Source organism: Onychomys torridus, chromosome 4, assembly GCF_903995425.1.
Source record: "Onychomys torridus chromosome 4, mOncTor1.1, whole genome shotgun sequence".
NCBI classification, from domain to species: domain Eukaryota; kingdom Metazoa; phylum Chordata; class Mammalia; order Rodentia; family Cricetidae; genus Onychomys; species Onychomys torridus.
This window is the reverse complement of record NC_050446.1, coordinates 116,948,292-116,961,865: the sequence shown is the minus strand read 5'-3', so window position 1 is coordinate 116,961,865 and position 13,574 is coordinate 116,948,292. Positions and strand designations below refer to the sequence as shown.

The window sequence follows — 13,574 nt, the reverse complement described above, 5'->3', positions numbered from 1 at the left end:
CCAGCACAATCCAGTGGCAAAGGTCTGCCAGTTCTCCACCTATCTCCTTTATTGTAGAATGAATGGGTGGATGGACACACTTTTGGTGGAATTTGGCAGCAGCCTAGGCAGGGGAGAGGTTCAGGTTCTCTCCTGTCCATGCCCTGTAAGGCTCATGCTGGGTACAAAAGTTAATGGACAAGAGCAAATTAGCTTGTCTAGTCAAGATGGAAGCGGATTGGGGCAGTAGCGGGGGCTGGGAGAGCATGTCCATATGGCATGTGACATCCTGGTCACAGTAGCATCCTCCTTGACCCCAGGTGACTCAGTAGGAGGTGGAGTCCCACCTGCTTTTAAATGTTGCCAGTCTGCTTTCCCTCTCTGTTGGTTCTATTAAAGCCAAGAGGAAATCTCTTAATTTATTTATTTTTGTCTGTAATAAAGATGATCCCCGCCAGGTGGTGGTGGCGCACGCCTTTAATCCCAGCACTTAGGAGGCAGAGGCAGGTGGATCTCTGTGAGTTCAAGGCCAGCCTGGTCTCCAAGGCGAGTTCCAGGAAAGTCGCAAAGCTACACAAGAAACCCTGTCTTGAAAAAACAAAACAAAAAAACAAACAAACAAAAGATGATCCCCCTTCTGTGTGTGTGTGTGTGTGTGTGTTCTGAATGTGACCAAAGTATTTCATGAGAAGCTATTGAGAGCTGTTACACTAACAAATAGATACACATCAGATTTGATCAATAAAGCAGACACAACCATGGCTCTTATGAAAAACCTGACATTCGGAGAGACCAAACGACACTTCTGAGGCATAGATTTTTGTAAGTAGTAGGACCAGCACCTGACTCCTGATGCTACTGACTTGGGGGAGCCCAGGGTTTATGCATGCTAATAAGTGTTCCTCCACTGAACTATATGCCATCTCTGAGTATTTGTAAAGGGAATCCTACTGTTCACAAAAAGTCTGGATACACCACATTGCTGTTGTCGTCCTGGTGGGGTATGTGCCCCCTCCCCCATCTTCATTTGTCTTCCCCCACCCCCATCCCCCTGCACCTGTAGACTATAAGCTGCAGCAGAGACAGTGGCCCAGGAAGGAGCCTGGCCCTGTAAGGAGGTCAAAGTTGAGCTTACACCTCTCCTCCTTGGTCTCACTTCAGCTATCATAAGTCCAAACTTTAAAGTCCCCTTTCCTCTTCCTATGTCTCCTTCACTGTCTATTATGCTATGATGTATGCTGTGCCCCCCCACCCCTTAGAATTTAAAGGCAGTGTCTCTGGCTGGTGGCTGAAACTCCAGCTCCTAGGATGGTGCCTAGTGCATAGCAGACACCTGACAGTGTCTGTCAATGACTTGAACTGGCTGCCTGTCCTGCTGGATGAGAAACAGACTCTGCATTGCTTGCTTCCTGGTCTATGCTGAGACCCCCCCATTTCATACCAACCTCTTCTTGGTTCTGAGCAAAGCTCTTGGCAGAAGGTGAGGATCAGGAAAAATGAGAAGGAGGCCTGGAGCTGCATGGTGTCTGCCGGCAGTGGCCCAGCCTGGAGCTGTCTTATTTAGGGAGAGAAGAGATTGGAGGAGGGGCTGACCCTGCATCCTGCTCACTAGCGCCTAACTGCTGCTGCTCACAGGTCTAGCTGTTGCTGGAACAGAGAGTCCTAGCAAAGCACAGTCTCTCTCTCCTGGACATATCTGATCTGACCTCCAAAGCTAACTGCTGTGGATATCGCTCTATATGCTGTGAATGTGCTGCTCTGATTTGGTTGATAAATAAAATGCTGACTGGCCAGTAGCCAGGCAGGAAGTATAGTATAGGCGGGACAAGCAGAGAGGAGAATCCTGGGAACAGGAAGGCTGAGTCAGGAGAAGCCACCACCATGAGAATCAAGTGTAAAGTACTGGTAAGCTACAAGCCATGTGGCAACTTATTGATTAATAGAAATGGGTTAATTTAAGATACAAGAACTAGATAATAAGAAGCCTGCCATGCCATACAGTTTATAAATAATATAAGTCTCTGTGTGTTTACTTGGGTCTGAGCGGCTACGGGCCTGAGCAGGACTGGAGAAAACTCCAAGTACAGCCAAGAGCTACCATTTTAGTACCGAAGTCCCTTCTTCAACAAGAACAGAATAGCAGTTATTACCAACTCTGTGCCTTTGTGTTTCTAGGCACCACACAAAATACACTTCACACACTGTTTGTCCAGGAAGTTTACACAGGACCTGACGTGGGTTCCTAACATTCAAGTTGGGCAGTTCACATTTTCTGTAACTCTAGCTCCAAGAGAATCCACTATGTCTGGCCTCAGTGGGCACCTGTACACAGGTGATTAATCTCCTCCATATACATATGCATCACTGAAAGTAAAATAAATCCTTGGAAAGAACAAGCCTGAGTTTCTCTGACTTTCTATCTAGCCATATGTCCTCTTCTTTTCAAATGTAATCCTGCTATAATGTCACCAGCCATCCTGTGATACAGTTAATCGGGGTTGGGTTGACAAAAGTCAGGACAATGGGACCGCCTCATCATGGACTTTCAGATTCCAAGTTTTTGAACTAAGTAAACCCCCTTTTAAAATAAGGCATGCAGTCTCAGGCATTTTGTTATACAACAGAAAATATACAGAAGCACTCCATTTTGCAAGATTAAACCACCATCATACAGAGAGCAAGTTTTAGAGGCATGACTGTGTCCCTGGTCTGTTCAGTTCCAGTGATTTGTGGCACTGGTTCATTAAAGAGACGTTTCTCAAGTCTCTTGCATTGATTGTAATGTCAGGTGCTGCCTCAATCACACCTGGGTGCCCCCAAGGAATTATGGGATTCAGATCTGAAACTGTCACTTGGTTGGAGAAGGAGCACAGTCAGTGTATTTAAGCAGAATAACAAGACCACAGTATAAAAACAAGGTGTGGTTTATGCTTGAAATCCCAGTACTTGGAGTTGGGACAGGAGGATTACAAGTTCAAGGTCACCCTTGACTAAATAGTAAATTTAAGGCCAGCCTGGGTCATATGAAACCCTGCCTAAAAAAAAGAAAGATTTCAGCATTATTATTTAATGGCCTTTTCCTCTTTAATCACTTTGACTATATAGCCCAATACTTTCTGTTACCCTTTTGTTTCTGATGAAAACTGAGCTATTATTTCTTCTCAGATATTTCTTTCTACATAGTGGTTCATGAAACTTCATGGCTCTCCCAATGAGTTTGTCATCAAAATTACTCGGTCATTTCTCCCTCTATACATTTTTATCCACACATTAGCTTATCTTTTCAATTGATTAATTGCAATAGTGTCTCTCTAGATAGTCCTGGCTGTTGTGGAACTCATTCTGCAGACCAGGCTGGCCTTGATCTCACAGAGATCCACCTGTCTCTGCCTCCTGAGTGCTGGGATTAAAGGTGTGCACCACCACATCCAGCCTAGATTCAGGAATGCATTTACCTTGAGTAGGAGGTTGAGAGAATCAGGCAATTCTCCCTAGACTTGAATCAAGTAGATCTGAGATGATCATGTTTCTGACATCTCCATGTCCTTTTATCATCACACTGATTATGTGTTCATTTCACCTAATAAGGTAACACACTGGCATAGATAATAAGGAAGAAACCAGTGGTAAAAGGAAGAAAACATTGTGCATATTGTAAATATAGAGAATTGCTAGACAACATTTAACAAGAAAAGCAGAGATGAAGGGTGGGTCTTCAGAGCAAAAATTAATAGGAAGAGTCAGGAATGGACTAAAGTAAAGATGTGATGAACTAAAAGTAATGTGCTCTGCATTTGAAAAAACTTACCGAGAGCGTGATTAATAATATTACAGTACAGTATGATGGCATGTGTCAATAATCACAACACTCAGTGGAGACAGGAGGATCATAGTTTTAAACCAGCCTAAGCTACACAGAGAATTTGAGTCTCAGCTACACAGTGAGACTCTTATAGAGATGGGAAAGTCTGATCAATCACCCACATTGCGTACTTATTTCCTCCTGGCTGCAGGGGAGGCTGGGAGAACAAATATGCAGATTGCTTACTTACAGTCTCTCAGCAACAAGCCCATGTTCTCGGTGGTATTGGGGATGGGACTCTGCAGGCTAGGTGTCCCTTCACTGGCTTCTTCTGGCATCTCCAAACCAGCTTTCCTTTATTTCTCCCTAGATACCATCTCCTGGTGGCCACACCTTTCCACCCAGTGCTCCAAAAATCATTAGAGCCCTGAGAGGTTGGAATCCAGCCACAGCACATTCTAGAAGATGGAGTACACACATCCCACTCTCTGTTCTTCATGAGTATCAGTTTTACTTAGGCTCTGTCCATGAACTCAGAGATTCTTCCAATAAAATGATCCCTCTGCTTCCAAATCTAGAAGGAAAAGTACCTCGACTTTCCTCTTCTTCCCTTGACTCTTCAACATTCATGGGACTATAAACCCCATGTTGCAAATGCTGATTTTGTTTCTGTGTTATCCATTTTCTATGTGCATATCGTATGTGTGTCACAGAGACTTTGCTCGCATGCAGGCCATGACACACATGTGGAGGTCAAAGAACAACCTTGAGCGTTGGTCCTTGCCTCCCACCTTATTTGAGGCAGGGTTTCCTGACATTTACTGCTGCATACAGCAGTCTAGCTGGCCTACAAACTTCCAGGAGATATCCCATTTCCACCTTCCATCTCTCTCTAGGAGTCCTGGGATTTCAGACAAGAGCTACTATTGTGCCTGGCTTTGGGTGGATTCTGCGGCTTCAGAGTGAGCTATCTTTATCTCCCCAGCCCCACTGCTTCTGTGTTCTTTACTGTATCTTGAAGAATAAAGACTGGAGTCTGGATTTTTCAGCCCTAACAGAAATCGTGGTTTTAACTCTAAGCAAGACTTCCCTGGTAGAGAATTCTTCAGTTCCAGGAAAGAGAGTTAGATGCTAAATATTAGAAGCAAAGTAACAGAAAGTCCCTAAAGTCATCTGTGTTTTTGTTTTTGGAGTCAGGATTTCTCTGTGTAACAGCTCTGGCTCCATCACTCCTGGACCCAGCCACTCTTTAGGTCTAAGTTTTAGCTGATTTGTGTTATGACATACTACTGTGTGGTTTTTGAAAATTTCTTTCTTTCTGTTTTTTTTTTTTTTTTTTTTTTTTTTTGAGACAGGGGTTCTCTGTGTTATTTTGGTGCCCGTCCTGGATCTTGCTCTGTAGACCAGGCTGGCCTTGAACTCACAGAGATCCGTCTGGCTCTGCCTCCCAAGTGCTGAGATTAAAGACATACACCACCACTGCCCGGCTTTCATTCCTTATCAGAACTTTCAGTTTGTACACTTGTAGAGACAAAAGACATGTGGTTTAGTTAGCCTGGATGCTCCTGTTTCCAAATTACCCAAGCTCTCACATGCATTCTAGTTACGGAGGTAGATCCAAGAGGAACATCTGGAGAGAGAGAGATGAGGGGTCCTGCACCCTGGAAACAACCAAATATTGTTTTCCTGGTGGCGTCTACTAGAATGAGGAAGTAATAGAGATGTAGGGTCATTCGGTTCCACTGAGGTCCTTCAGTGCAAGAGTTCTCTGTGCCCAGCCCTGAATGCTTCATGTTCATTCCTGAGCAGAACTGGGAGCAGATGTTATCACCACAGGGCACACACTAGCCATTTCTAAGGCTAGTGCTGGGCACATTGGTGCCGGGGCAGGAGCAGTTTGTTCTAGTCACTCATGTATGGCAAACCAAAGCAGGACTGAATGCCATGAGGAGTATGATTGAGTAGCAGGTGCTTATCAAGTCTGGTAGGATTCCTTCAGTGCCGTGTTTTCTCAGAAGTGGAAAGTGCTGTTTGATATCTTCAATCATTCACGTTCCTGTTATGGCGGGAAACAGGCCCTGGACACCCTACTGTTCCAGTTAGGGTATACAATAGTATGCACTAGGGTGTTGCTAAGGACAACAATGAAATTTAAGTTTGGGTCCTCTTATTCTTTTTTCTGTGAAAATGCTTTTGTTCTATGGAATGTATAGATGATTGGTGTAGATGGACTTTTATTTTGGGGCCAATACTCACAAAACTGGCACAGACTTATTATTAATTATGAAAGTTCAGCCTTAGCTAAGGCTTGTTTCTAACTAGCTCTTAAATTAACCCACATTTTAAACTCTACATTCTCCCATGTGCTTGTTACCTCATCTCCATTATGCCCATCTTGGTTATTCCACATCTGGCAGGTGACTCTGCCTTCTTCCTAGAGTTCTCTCTGTTCAGAAGTCCTGTATAGCTTTTTATTAAACCAATCACAGTGACACATCTTCACACAGTGTAAAGGAATATTCCACAGCAGGTTGGAAGTAGTCTGGACATTTTGGCAATATGAATTCTTTTTATTTATGAACCTAAGATAGTTTTTCATATATCTGTTTTTTTTTTTTTTTAATTTTCTTCATCAATGCTTCATGACTTTTGGTGCTCACAACTTTTGCCCTTTGGATGATTTGAAGAGCTTTGTTTTGTTTTGCTGTTACCTATGAAAATATGATTGTTTTCTAAATTTTCCTCCTGTGTAACTTTATTGGTATATAGAAGCACCACAGATTTTTGATTATTGATTTTTTTTACCCCGAAACTTAAATGGATTTATGTAACTGTGTGTGTGTGTGTGTGTGATCCTTAGAGTTTTGTCTCTATATAGTAACACGCAAATGTGCACACAGAGAGCTGTGGACAGATGTGGTATCTGCATACAGAAGCCTGCAAACAAATTTGAACATCTGAATACAGATGACTGTGGACAGATGTGAACACCTGTTTATAGAGGATTGTCAACTGATGGGGACAGTTGCATACAGAGAGTTGTAAACAGATGGGGATATTAGTACACAGAGGAATGTACACAGATTTGAACATCTGCATACAGAGGGCCATGAATGGATGAGGGCATTATCATATAGAGGCCTGTGAACAGATGTTCACCTGCAGACAGCAGATGAGTTATTCAGACTCTGAGACATCAGAATTTACAAGATCCTTTATTAGGAAGAACTAGAGCCTTCATAGGAATGAATGAGAACACTGAAAGAAGAGGTGATTGGGTCTTACACTGAGAAGGGGTCAAAGGATGAAAGGGATTACATCTGAAGGAAATAAGCAAGTTCTGGGGTTCTGTTTGGGGAAGAGCCAAAGTCTTACTGGCTAAGACTTGGCCAGTGTTAGCCAATCCAGAGTATCTGCTGGGCTCACAGAAGAAAGTCTCGGATTAGAAGCCAAGACCTGGAGCTTCTTCCAGCTCAACCTTATCATATCCAGGAATATTGGCCTGCAAGATACAAGAGTAAGGGTGGAGATGCTTGGCTGCAGTCACCTTGGGAAGCAGATCTGTCGCTAATGGAAAGGTATGGGATCATTGTCACATCCTCAGGCCAGCAGGGAAACCAGAGGTGATATGAGTGCTGCACTCAGAGTGACCCATCATGCCTTCTGATTTTCCACTTTAGACCTGTTGTTCCAAGGTGGTGACCATGACAGCTCACATGCTGCTGCTCTGAGTTGGTCCAGGAGCTCCCTGCTCCTGTGTCCTTTCTATTCCCACGACTCACCTCAGACTTGCAGGCTTCCCCTTGCCGACCGCCTCCCTCCTGTCCTCTCTTCCCCAGGACCTTCCACTTGCACCCCCAGGACTGCTCAGGTCTTGGAAAGGATTGATGATATCTGTTTAGACTTAGTAAAGATGCAAGCTGTGGACCTTGAACACTTACGTTTCTTTTTGCAGACAACTCTACACATAGCTTCAGTCTGGAAGTTATTAGGGTTCCCTTGGCAACCACCATAGATGAATTCGGTACAGAGCTCAGTTTCTTTATTATACCACCAGCGCGGTAAGTAAGCCAAACAGGGGCCCGGATCTGGTGGCAGACTGCATATATCTGTGGGGAAAGCATGAGAGACAGATATTTGGATGCCTGTTTCCTAGGGGACAATTGCATCCCTTTCCTCTGTCCACTGCTCCTTGTCCAGCTCAGAGCTGTGCTTCCAGCTCAGTGGGAGCTCTGTGCACCTGCTTCAGCCTCTTTGGTCCTGGCTTCCTCATCTGTAGGATGATAACACAGAGTACCACTTTGATTGCCGGGACAGGACTGTCACAGGAACAGATGCACATAGCTCTTTCACTGTCTCTCTGCAGCATCTGAACAATGACTTCTTGATGATTTTGCCTCATGAATGGACCTCCTTTCTTTCTTCTCTGCCAGGAATGGCCACCATCCAAGTTCAAACTTCTCCAGTCTACTGGACATCGGGTTCCAGAGTAACTGATCCACTAGCTCAGGACAAAGTTACCTCCCAGCCTGGAAGTCCATGTCTTCTCTCTGCACAGCTTCTCTCTTTTGCTGCTCCTAACACTCATCCTTTCAAACTCATGCTTAGAAGTCACCCTGTTCTCCCATCTGCACGCCTTCACACGGCTTCAACCTCGAGCTGCTCTTCCTAACAAGGCACACTCCTATTCATTCTTCAAAATCCTTCCAGTAGCCAGGTGTGATGGTATTTGCTTGACATCCTAGCACTTAGGAAGCTGAGGCAGGAGGATTGCAGTGATTTCAAGGCTGCCCAGAGCTATACAGAAGACCCTGTCTCCAATATGGAAACACTCCCAGGCATCAATGCCTTTCTGATGTCTCCTGGTTCTACTCTTTAGCCCCTGATGTGCATGCATCCATTTTATGTCTGTGATGAAGATTTATCATGACTTTACCCATATTTTCTGAGTGCTGGAGAACGTGAGCTCTTCATGGGCAATGACCGTGCCTTAGCTTGGAACAGCAGTTCTGAGCAGATTATTTGGCAAGGAATGGATATTTCAGGAATGTTCTCAGAAAGGAAGAAAGAGAGAAAGAACGGATAAAAGAGAGGGGGAGGAAAAAAGGGGGGAGGAAGGGGGGAGGAAGGAAGATCCCAAACTTAAGCACTTACTGAACAGCTGATTCCCCACTGTAAACTACCGTCACAGCCACACAACTTCGCTATTAAAGCGATGCCAGGGGTTTAGCATTTGATGCACCTTAGCATCTCCTCTTGTGTGGCTGCCCTGCTACTGTTCTCAGTGAGCAGGTAGGGACAGTAGACTTGCAGAGATGAAGTGACTCTCCTGATGCCACACAGCTGGTGAGGGAGTTTAATGTAGAAGACCCACCAGGTGTAGTGGTGCATGCCTGGAACCCCAGACGTCAGAAGGCTGAGGCAGGAGGATGTCAAGGTCGAGGTCAGCCTGGCCTTCCAGCGATTCCCTGACTCAGCCACCAGCACCCAAGCAGAGCACAGTCAGGGGTTAGGACCACAGGGAGGGTCAAGTCCAGACCTCCAGGCACCCTCCCTCCTCCAGCTTCACCTTCTTCACTTGCCAGTGCTTCCAGGCCTGTCACATGTCTCCTGACAGGGCCTTCCCGTGAGCACTTGCTGGTGTCTGGAAAGCTGCTCCTCCCTGTGTTTGCCAGCATACTACCATCCTTCAGATTCCAAGTCCTATATGCTTTCCCAGGAAAAGCTCTCGTGGCCACAGTGAGCAGGTGGAGTCCATCGTGGGTGCCATGAGCACCTGTAAATTTTGTTGGCTGATAAAATGGGTGGATAGTCTTGACGGCCTTTGTGGAGCTCAGGATAGAGCAGAGGAAAGAGTATGGAAGGCTAAAGCAATGAAGGACGGTGTCCTGGGTTTATGTCAGTCTGAGGCCTGGACAAACAAGCCAGGAACCGCAGGACACTTGCCTCATGCTTATCCTGCAACCAGGCACGCCATTGCTGTTTGCTGAGACTTTGCTAGCTACTTGGCATCTCAGAACAGCACCCGAGAGTAGCCAGGGGGTCACATGTCCCATTGCCCACATCTATCTTAAGAAGGAAAAATGAGGTTCAAAAAGGAAAAAGAACATCAGCCACATCATTACTCAAATAGACAAACTGTTACAAGAGAGGTCTCCCGGGCTAGTACCTACAAGATCTGCATCAAGTAGAAGATGCCATGGGATCTTAATGAACAGTAGCCCTCACAGAGGGTGGGGCAATGTGGAAGCAGGAGGCTGGGGGCAGCTGCGGGGGGTCAGAGAGGTACCTTCTCTGAGGTCTAAGCATTTCTTTCCACAGCTGAATATGCAGCATCTCTTCTTGTCTGGACAGTGTCGGTGCCTCGTACACTCATTTCTTTCTTCGATTTCACACTTTATTCTGACTCTTGGGCATGATTCTACAGAAGGAGAAGGGGTGGCCCCTTGAGGTGTTGAAGGAGATATGTTCTTCCCAGTTCCAGGCACCACTGCAGAGCTGAGGAAGCGTGTTTGCCCCTCAACTGTCATGAGACTCAGGGTTTCCTCAGCACTGGTCTCATCTCCACCTGTAATGACTCAGCTCCCAATCCCTGGGACCTTCCCTAGCCCTCTCTCCACCACCTCCAGGATCCCCCAGAGAGGGACCCACTCCTTTGGGACTGTTCTGATCCTTTGGCTTTGTCCTTGGTTGGCCCCCGTAGCTCTCACTGTTTGCCCAGATTGTTGTCCTGAAGGCTACTGGAACGAAGTTTGAAAGCCTTGGTCAAGACGCCTGGGCTAAAAGAACAGTGACTGATACTAATGGAGGACTTACTGAGCACTTGGCCTTCCTCCTGCTCCTCACTGCACAGTTCTGAGGAAGTCCTATCAGTGTTCCACACAGTGAACAGAGGCACCCAGAGCATGGGGAGGCTCTGTGGACTTGTGTAGGCTCACACAGGTCACCAAGGAGTGGACCCAAAATTTGTGCCTGTCACAGGGCCTCCTAAGCACTCGCTTGCCCCACTACCTTCAAGTGCTCAACGTGTTTCAGCTGGCAAGGATGAAATCCGCATGCATCACATTTAAAGGGGCCCTGGAGGCTGCTCTTTAGCACACAAGTAAGGTCCTGTGTGGATACAGGAAAGCTCTGGGGAGCTGCAGTGGGCAGGTGAGGAGGCTGATGGCGTGGTGCTAGGGAGAGGCTCATCCTTCAGTGGAAATCCCTTGGGCTGTTTAATCCCCAGTGTCCATTTCATGTACACTAGTCCCAGTAACTCCAGGAAGAATTCCTTATGATGGTGGAGAGTCAACTACCACAGACCCAGCACCCAAGATGGTGGGAAACAGTGATCCCAAGCATCTCACTCCCACCTGGGGACACACTCTCATCTGCAGTGTGTCTTGCTGTTTAACCCCAGGAAGTTTCTTCTCCCCATGCTAAGAACTGCACCCCAGTACTTACTCATTAGGAACCCCTCAGCCAGCTCAGGTTCCCAGATGCCCCATAGGAAGATGAAAGGGACCAGGAATGTCAGAAGTCCCCAGAGTCTCATTTTAGGAAGCAGTAGCCTGGCTGGAGTCGTTCAAGCAGGAGGAGCTGGTCAGTGGCTCCGGCCCTTGCTCTGTGGCTCTGTGGCTCTGTGCCCCAACAGTCCAGCAAGCAACTCTGGACATGAGCCAGCCATGTTCCCTCCCGGAGGCCATCAGTGGCCTGGCTGTACCCACAGTGCACGCTGTGGAGGAAAGGTCTCTGACTGTCTGGTCCGGGCCTCTGCAAGCTGAGGTTCTCTGGCTCTCTGGTTTACTGGGGACAGGGGTGCACTTACTTGGAGTCTTTTAGAATCTCTTAGCAAAATTATGTGGATTCTAGAACCTCCCTTTTCCCAGGGGCAAATTGGAGATTGGGAGTTTTTTAGGCTGCTTTTCTGTTGCTGAGATTAACACAGACGAAAAGCAAGTTAGGGAGGAAAGGGTTTATTTTTGCTCACAGGTTACAGTCCATTATGGAAGAAAGCCAAGGTAGGAAGCTGGAGGACAGAAAGTGAAGCAGAGACAATGGAGGAACACTGCTTACTGGCTTGTGTCCTCTGGCTTGCTCAGTTACTTTCCTTACACAACCCAGGGTCACCTATCCAGTGTGGCACTGCGCACAGTGGTCTAGACCTTCCACCATCAGAAATCCAGAAAACCCCCCATAGCCGTGTCCGTAAACGAATCTGAAGGAGACAGTTCTTCAACTGAGGTTACCATTCCCAGCTTGTCTGGTTGACAACCAAGATCATCACCACAGACAGGACCCTAGTCTGTTGCCTTTAGGATTTCACTTTTCTCCTATGTGCCAGATTCTCATCTTATTTTTCTGTTTCTCTCCTTCTACCTTCTCCTCTTCCCTCCCTTTGTTTCTTCTTTCCTTCCTTCCATCCTTATCCTGCTCTCCTCTCTCCTTTTGAAACAGGATCCCATCTATCCCAAGCTGGTCTCAAACTTGCTATGGAGTGGGAGACTTCTGTTCCCTCTGCATCCACCTCCCCAGTGCCGGGGTTACAGACCTGCGTCACCTCACTGGGTTTAACCAGGGCTGGGGGTGGGGCTGGAGTGGGGTGGGGCTGGAGTGGGCTGGGGGCCTCAGTCGTGCTGGGCAGACACTAGACCAATCAGCTGCATCCTGCCTTGGCTGTGTCTTGTCCTCATCTCTGGGCTATCATCTGTGTGTTTACCCTGTACCTCCTTTTTCTCCTTTTGAGGGACTCCGCCGAGTCTCTGTTCCCTACCCTCCAGCTCCCTTTGCTTCTTCTCTCTTGTCTTGTCCACTCATCTCCTTTTGTCATCAGTCAAAAGCAAAGACGGTCAGGTGGGCACAAACCTAAGCTTCCTGGTGAGCATCTGGGCAGGTGGTGGCATCTCAAAGACAGGAAAGCAGGGGTTCTGAGGGCCTCTGTCACAAGAGCAGGTTAGCAGAGGCCACGGGGAGCGAGGGCTCAGAGCCAGCTGCAGGAGGGACCAAGTGGCTCTCTGATGGTTCTATAACATTCCCTCAACTCAAATCTCGGAGCATTAGTGAGGGAGTGGATGCAGTGTGGATACATGAGCAATGCAAGGGGAGACTGAGGCAGGGACTGCTGGCTGCAGCCGAATACACTTGACTCACCTAAGACTTCATCTGAAACTGCAAGAGACATTTCCATGGCTTGTATTTTGAAAAACTGTGGTAGAATTCCTCCAGATAAAAGTGACCACTTTTTGGTCAACAATATGGAATCCATCTCCTTCTTTTCTTAGTATATGTATATGATTGTGGGTCATGTTTACTGGTTCCAAAATGTTTTTATCACTCCAGCTCTAAACTCAGTTTCATGAGCAATCACCCTCTTGTCTCCAATCCACTCCAGCCCCTGAGACTGCTTCCCATCTTGTAGATTTTCCTGCTGTCTTTTTTTTGCCCATGGTGGGTTTTCAGCCCAGGGCCTCACACGAACAAATGCTCTACCTCTGAGCTACAGTCTTAGCCTTCTTTTTCCTTTTTTAAAAAGAATTACATAGGGTTTTACTAAACTTTCCCAGGCAGGTCTTGAACCTATAATCCTCCTGCCTTTGCTTCCTGAGTATCTGAGAATACAGGCCTGAAACATCATGTCTCATTCCAGTTCTAGATACTTCTTGTAAATGGAGTTTATACAGTTCTCTCTCTCTCTCTCTCTCTCTCTCTCTCTCTCTCTCTCTGTGTGTGTGTGTGTGTGTGTGTGTGTGTGTGTGTGTGTGTGTGTGCATGCATTGAGGTTTCTATGACCTATGTGTGGAGGTCAGACAGA

The 13,574-nt window shown here is 46.6% G+C and overlaps 1 protein-coding gene across 2 annotated transcripts; it reads right to left on the bottom strand.

Moving 5' to 3' along the window:
* Nucleotides 1-372: 372 nt before the first annotated feature.
* LOC118583048 (WAP four-disulfide core domain protein 6A) lies at nucleotides 373-11,387 on the bottom strand. 2 transcript variants are annotated; one of them, XM_036186325.1, is made up of 4 exons: nucleotides 11,228-11,387; nucleotides 10,071-10,202; nucleotides 7,723-7,890; nucleotides 373-392 (listed from the first exon to the last, which is right to left on the bottom strand). In XM_036186325.1, exons 1-4 carry the CDS (start codon nucleotides 11,316-11,318, stop codon nucleotides 373-375), a joined length of 411 nt encoding a protein of 136 aa, XP_036042218.1. In that variant the 5' UTR covers nucleotides 11,319-11,387. The 2 variants fall into 2 exon arrangements, with proteins under 2 accessions (XP_036042218.1, XP_036042217.1); XM_036186324.1 differs by lacking the exon at nucleotides 373-392 and adding an exon at nucleotides 7,240-7,283.
* Nucleotides 11,388-13,574: the final 2,187 nt, after the last annotated feature.

Bases quoted from the DNA above. Each gene is read 5' to 3' on its own strand.
- LOC118583048 (XM_036186325.1), bottom strand. From the start codon at position 11,318: ATGAGACTCTGGGGACTTCTGACATTCCTGGTCCCTTTCATCTTCCTA. The intron at 10,203-11,227 runs GTAAGTACTGGG...CTCCTTCTGTAG, and splicing joins GGCTGAGGGGTTCCTAATGA to AATCATGCCCAAGAGTCAGA. The intron at 7,891-10,070 runs GTACCTCTCTGA...CTTTCCCCACAG, and splicing joins ATGCTTAGACCTCAGAGAAG to ATATATGCAGTCTGCCACCA.